Raw genomic sequence first — 12,754 nt, 5'->3', positions numbered from 1 at the left:
CCTCCACCTCCTCCGCCTCCCCTGAACACGCCGCCATGTCCTGTTTCTCCCCACTCCTTCCCAGCGCTTGTGCTGCAAAACAGCTGTTTTGTGGGGCAAACCCTGGGGGGGGGGGGAGGAGGAGAAACACCGTGCACTCGGGAAGAGGCGGGGATTTGGGGAGGGTCCAATAGGGGCAGGGAGGGGGTGGAGTCGGGCCGGGGCCGAGGGCGGGCGCGAACACTCACTGGTGCCAAGGAAAGTTGGCGCCAGTGATGGGGATGCTATCTCTTATATGGGTTTCCGCCTATCCCTCTCGTTCACAAGGTGCTCCTCAAGATACGGAGGGAACAAGCTTCGGTGATTTTTTCATAGCTCCAGCCTGGTGCCGCCAGCACTGATACATATCACTCCTGGAAATGTCCATGGAATCTCCAGTCACCTTGCCACTCTTCCCAGACTTACTAACTCAGGATCACGGCCGTCTTCAACACCTGAACCTCAAGTTGCTGCACCTCACTGCGTGGAAGCTCCATGGCTGAACCCGAAGGAGCTCTCTTGCTTGGACCCGGTTTGACATATCCTCCTTGGCAGTAGGAAGCCTTCCACCAGGGCTATGTACCTTGCCAAGTGGAAGAGATTTTCAGTCTGCTCGGCCCAGCACCATTCATCACCAACGCTTGCCTCAGTCTAATTTAAGTGGCATGATCTCCTCCATCCATCAAGCAGCAGGACTGTCCATGTCATCAATAAGGGTTCCCTTGGCCACCATATCTGCCTTCCATCCAGGCACAGAGGGACGGTCAGTCTTCTCCAACCCTATGGTCAGCCATTTCCTCAAAGGTCTCGACAGATTATACCCACAAGTCAGGCTGCCGGTCCCGGCCTGGGAACTCAACCTGGTCCTTTCCAGACTGACGGCACCGCCTTTTGAACCGCTAGCAGCGTGCTCCCTGCTCTACCTCTCATACAAGTTGGTGTTTCTGGTGGCAATAACTTCAGCTAGGAGGGTGTCTGAACTCAAGGCCCTAACATCAGAGCCCCTTACACAGTGTTCTACAAGGACAAGGTTCAGCTCCAGCCTCACCCAGCTTTCCTCCCAAAGGTTGTCTCCCAGTTTCACATCAACCAGGACATCTTCCTCCCTGTGTTCTATCCTAAGCTGTACTCTAGTGGCAGGGAGCAGAGGCTCCACTCATTGGATGTCTGCAGAGCATTAGCCTTTTAAATCGAGAGAACAAAGCTGTTCCGAAAATCCATCCAACTATTCATGGCTGTGGTGGACAGAATGAAGGGTCTTCCAGTCTCTTCTCAACAAATTTCATTGTGGATCTTGTCCTGCATCCGAGAGTGCTATAAGCTGGCAGGGGTGCCTGCCCCTCCAATCACTGCGCACTCCACCAGGGTGCAGGCCTCTTCAACGGCTTTCCTGGCTCAGGTGCCTACCCAAGAAATATGCAGGGCAGCGACATGGTCTTCCATGCATATTTTCACCGCACATTATGCAATTACCCAGCAGGTCAGAGATGGCGTGGCTTTTGGTAGAGCAGTACTCCAATCAGTGGACAATTCTGACCCCCATTCCTGAACTTGGGCTTGTGATTCACCTGACTGGAATTGACATGAACAAGCATTCAAAGAAAAAACGGTTACTCACCTTCCTGTAACTGTTGTTCTTCGAGACATGTTGTTCATGTCCATTCCAATACCCACCCTCCTACCCTTCTGCTGGAGTACCCAGCAAGAAGGAACTGAGGGGGGGTTGGGTCAGCAGGGGCCCTATATTGGGTGCCATGAAGGTCTGATTCCAGGGGGCGCCCAGGCTGACCCTATGAATACTGTTAGGGGAAAAATCTTCTGGCTGTTATGCATGCAGCGCATGCACACCTGATTGAAATGGACATGAACAACACATCTTGAAAACAACAGTTACGAGAAGGTGAGTAACCATTTTATATAAATTGCTCTCACTGTGTTTTCCTGTTTTGTATTATTTAGCTTGGCTAATCTTGAAGAATTTATAAAGAATGCTGATAGAGGTTTGAACAAAGAGGTTGAAAAAGGAGATTATAATGGTTTGGTGGAGATTATGGGTCATCTTATGGCTGTTAAAGAAAGACAGACGAGCACTGATGAGATGTTTGAGCCCCTGAAGCAAACAATTGAGCTACTGAAGATATATGAGCAAGAACTTACAGATGAAGTGTATAAGCAATTAGAGGTTGGTGAAAACTTATGACCAATACACAAAACTGCAAATTATTAGACACCTAAAAAGAAACTGATCAGTGTATATAAGCGAATGTTAAGTACCCGGGCTTAGTAATCAATAGGTCTCAGATTATTTTGATAGCCAAGTGGCAGAACATCTGTTGTGGATGTGCCATTGCAGCTCCCTAGATAAAGCTACATCAAGATTGTCAATTACCGCAGAGATTTAGCCTGTTGTTAAGTGTGAACAATGCAGCGCCCCTCCCCAGATGGATAGCACTTGCTCCATAAGAACAGAACACATGTTCAGGTAGATCTGTTAATTACTTTATGGAGTTACTTTTAATAGGTCCATTAAGCAGGTTTTTTGGTGAGTGCTGTAATGAGAGGGCATTAGTGCTTGGATGCAACCCCATGCTCTGGGTGTCCCTAAGCCTCTGACTGGCAGATGCTGGGACTGGACAACAGGGGCTAGATCACTCCGTAATTGCCCTGGTCTGTTCATTTCCTCTGAAGCATCTGGCATTGGCCACCACTGGAAGACAAGGTACTGGGCTGGATGTATCATTGGTCTGACCCAGTACGGCGATTCTTATGTTCTTGTTACAAAGGGTAGTCCCTTGTTTAGGGCACTAGCCTAAGACTCGGAAGACTGGCATTTAATTCCTACCTCTGCTGCACGATTCCTGTGTGACCTTGTGCAAATCACCTTGGCATTAGGCAGCGGGTGCTTCTGAAAAATCTCAATAGGCACCAAGCTGCATCTTTTAGTGCCTGAATACCTTTAAAAGTCTGACCCTTAGTCTCTGGGCCTCGGTTCCCTCCGTGTCATCCTTCCGGACCTCACAGGGGTGTTGTGAGGTGAAGTACATTGAGGTGTGAGGTGCTCAGTTACCAGGGTAACGGGGGCCTGAGAAATCTTTTAGATCCTGTTAAAAATGGAAAATTACAAAATGAGAGGCTTATTACAAAGTCCAATTATTAAATATTCCTGGGGCCCTGGTGCAGGTTTCTAGGGCTAAAGGCGACCTTCCACACAAAGTGCCTCTCTTGTGGATTTGTGGAAGGAGGATTTCAGTTAAGCATTATAGGTGGAGTTTTGTTGGGTGTGACAGTTGCCTTATCTTGGGAATTCCTTGGTTTTTAGTGCTTGTGTTCTTGTAAGTAAATTTCAGCAACTAAATTTTTTGCAGGGGAGTTAAAACACCAAGGCTGTCCTTAGGAGTAGAACTGGGGAAGCATTTTTTTCTGTCCAGCAACTTGTCAGCTCCATGCAGTTACATAGAGATCCAGTCAGTATCTTTACTTCCACATACAGCAAGAGGAATAGAGGCAAATAAAGTCCTTTATATAATGCTCTCTTCTGCTGTCTTGAACCTAGATCTTAAGCTGATTAGTGCATGAATAGTCCATAAAAATGGATAGAGTCTAACTGAAGGGGAGGACAGACAGCTGTTTTTGATAAAGTAAGAAGTGGGCCGAAGCTCTGCTTGAATTTTGCCTTTTTCTTGCTACTTCCCCCATCGTGGTTTCAGTTGGGAAAGGAAGTAGAAAGAGCAAAGTGTCCTCATAAGAGATGGAACTCTTCAAGGATTCTCTCAGAGCTGAAAGTAGGAAGCATTGGGACCGCTGTGGTGGGCAAGCCAGTTGCCAGGAGATTTTCCCCTTTGGAAGGTGTGGGTAACTATCCAAACTGAATGCAACCTCTGAACATGTTGAGTTTCATCCCAGACATTTTTTTCTCTCCTGGCAAGCACTGGCAACTTTCAGTTACTCTTCTGACCCAAGTGAACAGGCACAAAAACAAGCTGGAAAGTTTGTTTTGTTACAGACCGTGAATGATCTATGAGATAGAACCACTATTCTGAGAGCACTGGTGGGGAAGAGGGGAATTGAGAGATGTGGAGGACTCGGGTCACAACATTGGCTTAGACTCTGACCTGTGTTTTTTAATGAAAGACAAAGGAAATCCATTCTCTGGACAAATACACAGCTTACAAAGAACCTGCCTTGTGAAGCTTCTTTTCTTGGCACCTAAATGAAAGTGTCTTAGACTTCAGGGGTTCTGAGCATCCACAACTTCCAGTGATGTTCATGGGAGCTCTGAAAATTGGGCCATTTTTATTTAGATGGTAACATTAAGTACCCAAGTTTGAAAACGTTACCCTAGGAGTCTCTCCAGACGGGTCCTTTGACTATAACCACCTTCCCCTCTTCCGTTCTAAGAGGGGATGGAACAACATCTATTATAGAACCATCCAGTCTTCATTTTTAACTAAGTTGAAAAGATCAGCTTACCTGTTGAGCCCATCTTCCTGCTTCCATCCACTCCCAGGGGATGCACAAGAGCCAGCTGGACTTTGAATCAGGATCAGTATTTTTTGTACCCTAGGAGCAAGATTTTTTGTACATCAGCCTTCATGTACCCTAGAGCAAGATTTAGGGTCACCTCTGTCTGGGCTGTCCACATTCCACAGGATTCTGGTGTGTGTAGAAAACATGGCAGGACATTTCAGGAGGGAAGAGGGTTTACACCTTCATAAGGGGTAAAAATCTTCAAAGCTGAAAATTCATTCCCTGTTTTACTCCCAGTCATGTGTTTGCCCTTTCTATCATGGCAAAAACCTCTTGATTGTGTGAGAGAGAAAATCTGGTATTTTTCCAGCATGGGACTATCCATAAAGAAGTCAGATACATGTTATGTCAAGTGGCACATACTGTCGGCCAACATTTAATTTTTGCTTGCAGGAGCTGCCAGAAAAATGGAACAATATAAAGAAGCTGGCGATAACTGTGAAACAACAAATGGCTTCTTTGCAGGCAAATGAAGTGACAGTTATTCGCAAGAACTGTGCAGCATTTGATGTGAAACAGCAGAAATTCAGAGAGAGATTTCGCAAAGAAGCACCATTCAGGTACAGACTAATTATAGCACCACAGAAATAAGAGAGAGAAGGGCTTACTAGATCATTTGTGCTCTGCTAGGCATATTGTCTAACATCCACTTATCTTTCCCAATTGGTCAAAAGGCCAGGTATAATATCTGATATAGCATTTTTCTGGGGTCTCTATGCTGTAGTGGGTAGGGAGCAGATTCAGCGAGAGTAGGTTTAAAATTTTCAAAAGTGCCTAAGTCTCATTTTCAAAAGTGACCTAGGTGCATGGGAGCCTACGTGTGACCAAAAGTGTCTAAGGCCCAGATTTTTAAAACTCTTTGGGTGCCTCACTCCCATTGATTTTCCTGGGAGATAGGTCCAGGTTGTAAGAAGTATTTAAGTGCCTAAGTCTCTTTTGAAAGTGGGACTTAGGATTTTAAGTGACTTAGGCACTTTTGAAATTTTTGCATTGGGTCTTTTATGTATCTAACTATAAGCACCCTAAAATGGCCAAACCCTTCTCTTAGTCCCATGATTCCAGGATTGTGCATAGACAATAACCCAGGACAAAGAACCATTCCATGTATCCCCAGGACACAGAGTCCAGGGCTGCCATCAGAGAGTTGAAGGATGGAAGAGCATTCTAGGTACAGACTTGCAAATGATCAGTGTTAAATACCTGAGGTTGCCAGTTTCACCAGTGTAATCTGTTTATCACAATGGTTTTGATGTTGTGCTGACACATCACAACACAGTATTGTCATGCTATGTCAGAGTATCATAGAATCATAGAAATGTATGGTTGAAAGGGACCTTGAGACGTCATCTAGTCCATTCCCTTCATTGAGGCAGGACCACCAAAGGCTCTGAAGCAAAGTAAACTGTCATGGAATAAGAGGGAAGGTCCTCTCATGGATCAGTAACTGGTTAAAAGATGGGAGACAAAGGGCAGGAATAAATGGTCCATTTTCAGAATGGAGTGAGTTAAACAGTGTGGTCCCTCCAAGGATCTGTATTGAGACCTGTGCTATATAACATATTCATAAATGATGTGGAAAAGGGAGTGAACAGGGAAGTGCAAAGTTTGAAGATGATACAAAATTATTCAAGATAGTTAAGTCCAAAGCTGACTGCGGAGAGTTAAGAGCCTGTTTTCCAAGCTGAACAGTCCGTCTTTTTAATCTCCCCATATACAGAAGCTGTTCCACACCCCTCATTTTTGTTGCCCGTCTCCAATTCTAATATATCTTTTTGAGATGGGGCAGCCAGAACTGCACGCAGTATTCAAGGTCTGGGTGTACCATGGATTTATATAGTGGCATTATGTTTTCTGTCTTCTTATCTATCCCTTTCCTTGAGCGAGGCCAAACAGCAAAAAAAATTAAGATGTTTGTACACCAGTGCAAGGAGCCTAGGTAACAAAATGGAGGAACTAGAGCTACTGGTGCAGGAAGTGAAACCAGATATTATAGGGATAACAGAAACATAATGGAATAGTAGTCATGACTGGACTACAGGTATTGAAGGGTATGTGCTGTTTAGGAAAGACAGAAACAAAGGTAAAGGTGGTGGAGTAGCATTGTATATCAATGATGAGGTAGAATGTAAAGAAATAAGAAGCGATGCAATGGATAAGACAGAGTCTGTCTGGGCAAAAATTACATTGGGGAAGAAAACTAGTAAAGCCTCTCCTACGATCGTGCTTGGGGTGTGCTATAGACCTCCGGGTTCTAATTTGGATATGGATAGAGCCCTTTTTAATGTTTTTAATCAAGTAAATACTAATGGAAACTGCGTGATCATGGGAGACTTTAACGTCTCAGATATAGACTGGACGACCAGTACTGGTAATAATAATAGAGCTCAGATTTTCCTAGATGCGATAGCTGATGGATTCCTTCATCAAGTAGTTGCTGAACCGACTAGAGGGGATGCCATTTTAGATTTAATTTTGGTGAGTAGCGAGGACCTCATAGAAGAAATGGTTGTAGGGGACAATCTTGGCTCAAGTGATCATGAGCTAATTCAGTTCAAACTAAATGGAAGGATTAACAAAAATAAATCTGCAACTAGAGTTTTTGATTTCAAAAGGGCTGACTTTCAAAAATTAAGGAAATTAGTTAGGGAAGTGGATTGGACTGAAGAACTTACGGATCTAAAAGCAGAGGAGGCCTGGGATTACTTTAAATCAAAGCTGCAGAAGCTATCGGAAGCCTGTATCTCAAGAAAGGGGAAAAAATTCATAGGCAGGAGTTGTAGACCAAGCTGGATGAGCAAGCATCTTAGAGAGGTGATTAAGAAGAAGCAGAAAGCATACAGGGAGTGGAAGATGGGAGGGATCAGCAAGGAAAGCTACCTTATTGAGGTCAGAACATGTAGGGATAAAGTGAGACAGGCTAAAAGTCGAGTAGAGTTGGATCTTGCAAAGGGAATTAAAACCAATAGTAAAAGGTTCTATAGCCATATAAATAAGAAGAAAACTAAGAAAGAAGAAGTGGGGCTGCTAAACACTGAGGATGGAGTGGAGGTTAAAGATAATCTAGGCATGGCCCAATATCTAAACAAATACTTTGCCTCAATCTTTAATAAGGCTAAAGAGGATCTTGGGGATAATGGTAGCAGGACAAATGGGAATGAGGATATGGAGGTAGATATTACCATATCTGAGGTAGAAGCGAAACTGAAACAGCTTAATGGGACTAAATCGGGGGGCCCAGATAATCTTCATCCAAGAATATTAAAGGAATTGGCACCTGAAATTGCAAGCCCATTAGCAAGAATTTTTAATGAATCTGTAAATCAGGAGTAGTACCGAATGATTGGAGAATTTCTAATATAGTTCCTATTTTTAAGAAAGGAAAAAAAAGTGATCCGGGTAACTACAGGCCAGTTAGTTTGACATCTGTAGTATGCAAGGTCCTGGAAAAAATTTTGAAGGAGAAATTAATTAAGGACATTGAAGTCAATGGTAAATGGTACAAAATATAACATGGTTTTACAAAAGGTAGATCGTGCCAAACCAACTTAATCTCCTTTTCTGAAAAAGTAACAGATTTTTTAGATAAAGGAAATGCAGTGGATCTAATTTACCTAGATTTCAGTAAGGCATTTGATACCATGCCACATGGGGAATTATTAGTTAAATTGGAGAAGATGGGGATCAATATGAACATCATAAGGTGAATAAGGAATTGGTTAAAGGGGAGACTGCAACGGGTCCTACTGAAAGGTGAACTGTCAGGTTGGAGGGAGGTTACCAATGGAGTTCCTCAGGGGTCGGTTTTGGGACCAATCTTATTTAATCTTTTTATTACTGACCTTGGCACAAAAAGTGGGAGTGTGCTAATAAAGTTTGCAGATGATACAAAGCTGGGAGGTATTGCCAATTCAGAGAAGGATCGGGATATTATACAGGAGGATCTGGATGACCTTGTAAACTGGAGTAATAGTAATAGGATGAAATTTAATAGTGAGAAGTGTAAGATTATGCATTTAGGGATTAATAACAAGAATTTTAGTTATAAATTGGGGAAGCATCAATTAGAAGTAACGGAGGTGGAGGAGAAGGACCTTGGAGTATTGGTTGATCATAGGATGACTATGAGCTGCCAATGTGATATGGCTGTGAAAAAAGCTAATGCGGTTTTGGGATGCATCAAGAGAGGCATTTCCAGTAGGGATAAGGAGGTTTTAGTACCGTTATACATGACATTGGTGAGACCTCACCTGGAATACTGTGTGCAGTTCTGGTCTCCCATGTTTAAAAAGGATGAATTCAAACTGGAGCAGGTACAGAGAAGGGCTACTAGGATGATCCGAGGAATGGAAAACTTGTCTTATGAAAGGAGACTTAAGGAGCTTGGCTTGTTTAGCCTAACTAAAAGAAGGTTGAGGGGAGATATGATTGCTCTCTATAAATATATCAGAGGGATAAATACTGGAGAGGGAGAGGAATTATTTCAGCTCAGCACCAATGTGGACACAAGAACAAATGGGTATAAACTGGCCACCAGGAAGTTTAGACTTGAAATCAGATGAAGGTTTCTAACCATCAGAGGAGTGAAGTTTTGGAATAGCCTTCCAAGGGAAGCAGTGGGGGTAAAAGATCTATCTGGTTTTAAGATTCTACTCGATACATTTATGAAGGAGATGGTATGATGGGATAATGTGATTTTGTTAATTAATTGATCTTTAAATATTCAGGGTAAATAGGACTAATCCCCTGAGATGGGATATTAGATGGATGGGATCTGAGTTACCCAGGAAAATAGTTACCCAGGAAAATAGTTACCCAGGAAAAACTGCAAGATTTTTTCTTTGAGTCTTAACAGCCAATTTAGACCCCATCATTTTGTTTGTATTGTTGAGATTATTTTTTTTCAAAGTGCATTACTTTGCATTTATCAACATTGAATTTCATCTCCCATTTTCTTGCCTCATCACCCAGTTTTGTGAGACCCTGTCGCAGCTCTTCAAAGTCAGTTTTGACTTAATTATTTTCAGTATTTTTGTATCATCTGCAAACTTTGCCACCTCACTATTTACCCCTTTTCCCAGATCATTTATGAATATATTGAACAGCACTGGTCCCAGTACAGATTGTTGGGGGACCCTGTTATTTACCTCTCTCTGCTGTGGAAACTGCCCACTTATTCCTATCCTTTGTTTCCTATCTTTTAACCAATTACTGATCCATGAGAGGATCTTCCCTCTTGTCCCATGACTGACTCCTTACTTTGTTTAAGAACCTTCAGTGAGGGACTTTGTCAAAAGCTTTCTGAAAGTCCAAGTACGCTGTGTCAACTGGATCTACCTTTTTCACATGTTTGTTGACACCCTCAAACAATTCTAATAGATTGTGAGGCATGATTTCCCTTTACAAAAGTTGTATTGACTCTTCCCCTACATATTCATGTCTGATAATTCTGTTCTTTTCTATAGTTACAACCAGCTTGCCTGGCTTATAGACCTGTAATTGCCAGGATCGCCTCTGGAGTCTTTTTAAAAAAACTTGGTGTGACATTAGCTATCCACCAGTCATCTGGTACAGAGGCTGATTTAAGTGATAGTTACAATGGTATGGAAAAAGTGGATACAGAAGTGTTATTTACCCTTTCCCATAATATGAAAAATGGGTCACCTAATGATATTAATAGGTAGCTAGTTTAATACAAACGAGGAAATATTTTTTCACACAACATACAATTAACCTGTGAAGCTTATTGCCATTGGATGTTGTGAAGGCCAAAAGTATAACTGGGTTCAAAAAAGAATTTAACAAGTTCACAGAGGATGGGTTCATCAATGGCTGTTGGCCAAGATGGTCCGTAGTGCAATATTGTGCTTGAAGCAAACCTAAACCTCTGACTTACAGAAGCCAGGAAGGTAAGACAGAGGTGAGTGTCTTCAAAATTGCCCTGTTCTGTATACTCCTCCTGAAGCTCTGGTACTGACCACTGTTGGAGACAGGGTACTGGGCTAGAAGGACCATTGGTCTGACCCAATATGGCCGTTCTTATGACCCGGTATACCTAGACCATCCTTGACAGGTGTTTGTCTCACCTATTCTTAAAAAACCTCTAGTGATGGGGATTCCACAACTTCCGTATTCAAATACATAACTATCCTTAGAGTTGGAAAGTTTTACCTAATATCTATCCTAAATCTTTCTTGCTGCACAAATTCAGCTGATTACTTCAATGGACAGAAAGAACATTACTGTCCTCTTTATAACAGCCCTTAACATATGTGAAAGCTGTTATTAGGTCCCCTTTCAGTCGTCTTTTCTCAAGACTAAATATGCCCAGTTTTTTAACCTTTCCTCGTGGGTCAGGGTTTCTAAATCTTTTATTATTTTCATTGCTCTCTGTGCTTTCTCCGATTTGTCAATATCGTTTTTAAAGTGTGGTGCCCCAAACTGGACACAACACTCCACTGAGGCTTCACCAGAGCTGAGTAGAGTGGGATATTTACCTTCTATAAGACACTCTCTGATTAATACACCTGTCACATTTTGAGGAGCAATCAGGACCAGGCAGGATCACCACTGCCCTGTAACCCTGGGTACCTCACAATGCTTTGCCATTGTAGCTCCCAATCTGGGCTGCTCACAAACAGCCTACCAACTTGCAAGTCACACCCTGAATGTCTGTGTATAGCCACAATTGTGGTCCAGCAACTCTGACCCCAGCAGCCTGTCAGCAACACCAGCCACATTCTGGCTGCCACCAGCCTGGGTTACTACTTGCAGGGTGACCCTAACATACTCCCAGTGCCAAATGTTTGTGTGTTCTGCACTGTCCATCCCTCTCCTTGGCAGTTCACATATTAAAAGTCTGTTGCCCCTGTAAGGGTTTTGATATTCAACAGTTTGCTACTTTAAACCCTCTCCCTTGGCATTACCAAACAATTCAGTTTAAACACAGCACTGAGTTAGCTTTGATTAAAAAATAAAACAAGTTTGTTTAATGACAGAGAGAGAGTTGAAGTGCATATAAGTATAAGGTATTACAGGTAGAAATGGGTACAAGAGAAATAAAGATAAAACACTTTCTACTTGCTAAAACGTAACCAGCTAGTCTTGGTTCAAGGTCAAATCCTTACCACAGGATCCCAGCAACATTGCTGCCCAAATTCTCAGTCAGGATCCCCCCCAAAAAGTAAAAAGGCTGGTTCCTTTGTTGTCTTAGGTGAAAGAGAGAGAGCCTTGGGTGTTTTTGTCCCTCACTTTTAAAGTCCACTCACCCTTCAAAATGCATATTCCTGAGTGTTACCCCTAGATAAAGTTCCTTCCGACGGAGACATGGAGTCTCATGGTGAAGGAGGTTCCATGTTGTTGCTAAAATGTACATTGATCTGTTCCTGCCCCTTCCTGCCAAAGAATGGCCACTTGAGAGGTGATGGCCAATCAGCTTTGATGACACCTGGCTAGAGGCGTCAGCTTGTCTTTTGTCTTTGAGGAACAGATTTATCCTCTCCCCAGACTTGTCTGGTAACCCCTTGTAGTCATAATTTCATCTTTAGTTCCTAACTGATAATACACGTTTTATACATAGGCTACACATGAATATCAATGATCAATGTGGTGTTAGTTTTTAAATGATACCTCACAAGGCATATTTTCCACAAAGATTATTACAATAATGTGTGGGGTGTGAATACAGGGGTGCTTTAGGTTACAATAATATCCTTTTTTGCAACTGCATCCCATTACTGGCTCTCATTCAATGTGTGATCTGCAGTAACCCCAGACCTTTTCTGCAGTACCAACACCTAGCCAGTTGTTCCCCATTTTGTAGATGTGAGTTAGATTTTTCCTTCCTAAGCATAATATTTCATTCTTTTCTTTATTAAATTCCATCTTGTTGATTTCAAAACACATCTCTAATTTATCAAAGTCATTTTGAATTCTCATCCTGCCCTCCAAAGTGCTTGCAACCCCTCCCAGCTTGTTGTCATCCACACGTTTTCTAAACATACTCTCTACTCCATTAGCGAAGTCATTAATGAAAATATTTAATAGTAAGTGACCCAGGACAGATCCCTGTGGGACTCCAATAGCTATGTCTTCCCAGTCTGACAGTGAACTATTGATAAATACTCTTTGAGTATGTTTTTTCAACTACGTGTACACTTAATTTAGACCATATTTCCCTAGTTTTCTTATGAGAATGTTATGTGGGACTGTA

The 12,754-nt window shown here is 42.6% G+C and overlaps 1 protein-coding gene across 2 annotated transcripts in view; it reads left to right on the top strand.

Moving 5' to 3' along the window:
• Positions 1–12,754, top strand: part of DNAH9 (dynein axonemal heavy chain 9) — a 402,978-nt gene that overhangs the window by 68,019 nt on the left and 322,205 nt on the right. For both annotated transcript variants that reach the window (XM_038371718.2, XM_043496454.1), the window contains exons 18-19: positions 1,978–2,200; positions 4,939–5,105. In XM_038371718.2, the coding sequence (XP_038227646.1) occupies positions 1,978–2,200; positions 4,939–5,105 (390 nt within the window). The remainder of the gene's footprint in view (positions 1–1,977; positions 2,201–4,938; positions 5,106–12,754) is intronic.

The sequence above is a fragment of the Dermochelys coriacea genome, chromosome 14 (assembly GCF_009764565.3).
Source record: "Dermochelys coriacea isolate rDerCor1 chromosome 14, rDerCor1.pri.v4, whole genome shotgun sequence".
Lineage (NCBI taxonomy): Eukaryota > Metazoa > Chordata > Testudines > Dermochelyidae > Dermochelys > Dermochelys coriacea.
This window is presented reverse-complemented; position numbering and strand designations above follow the sequence as displayed.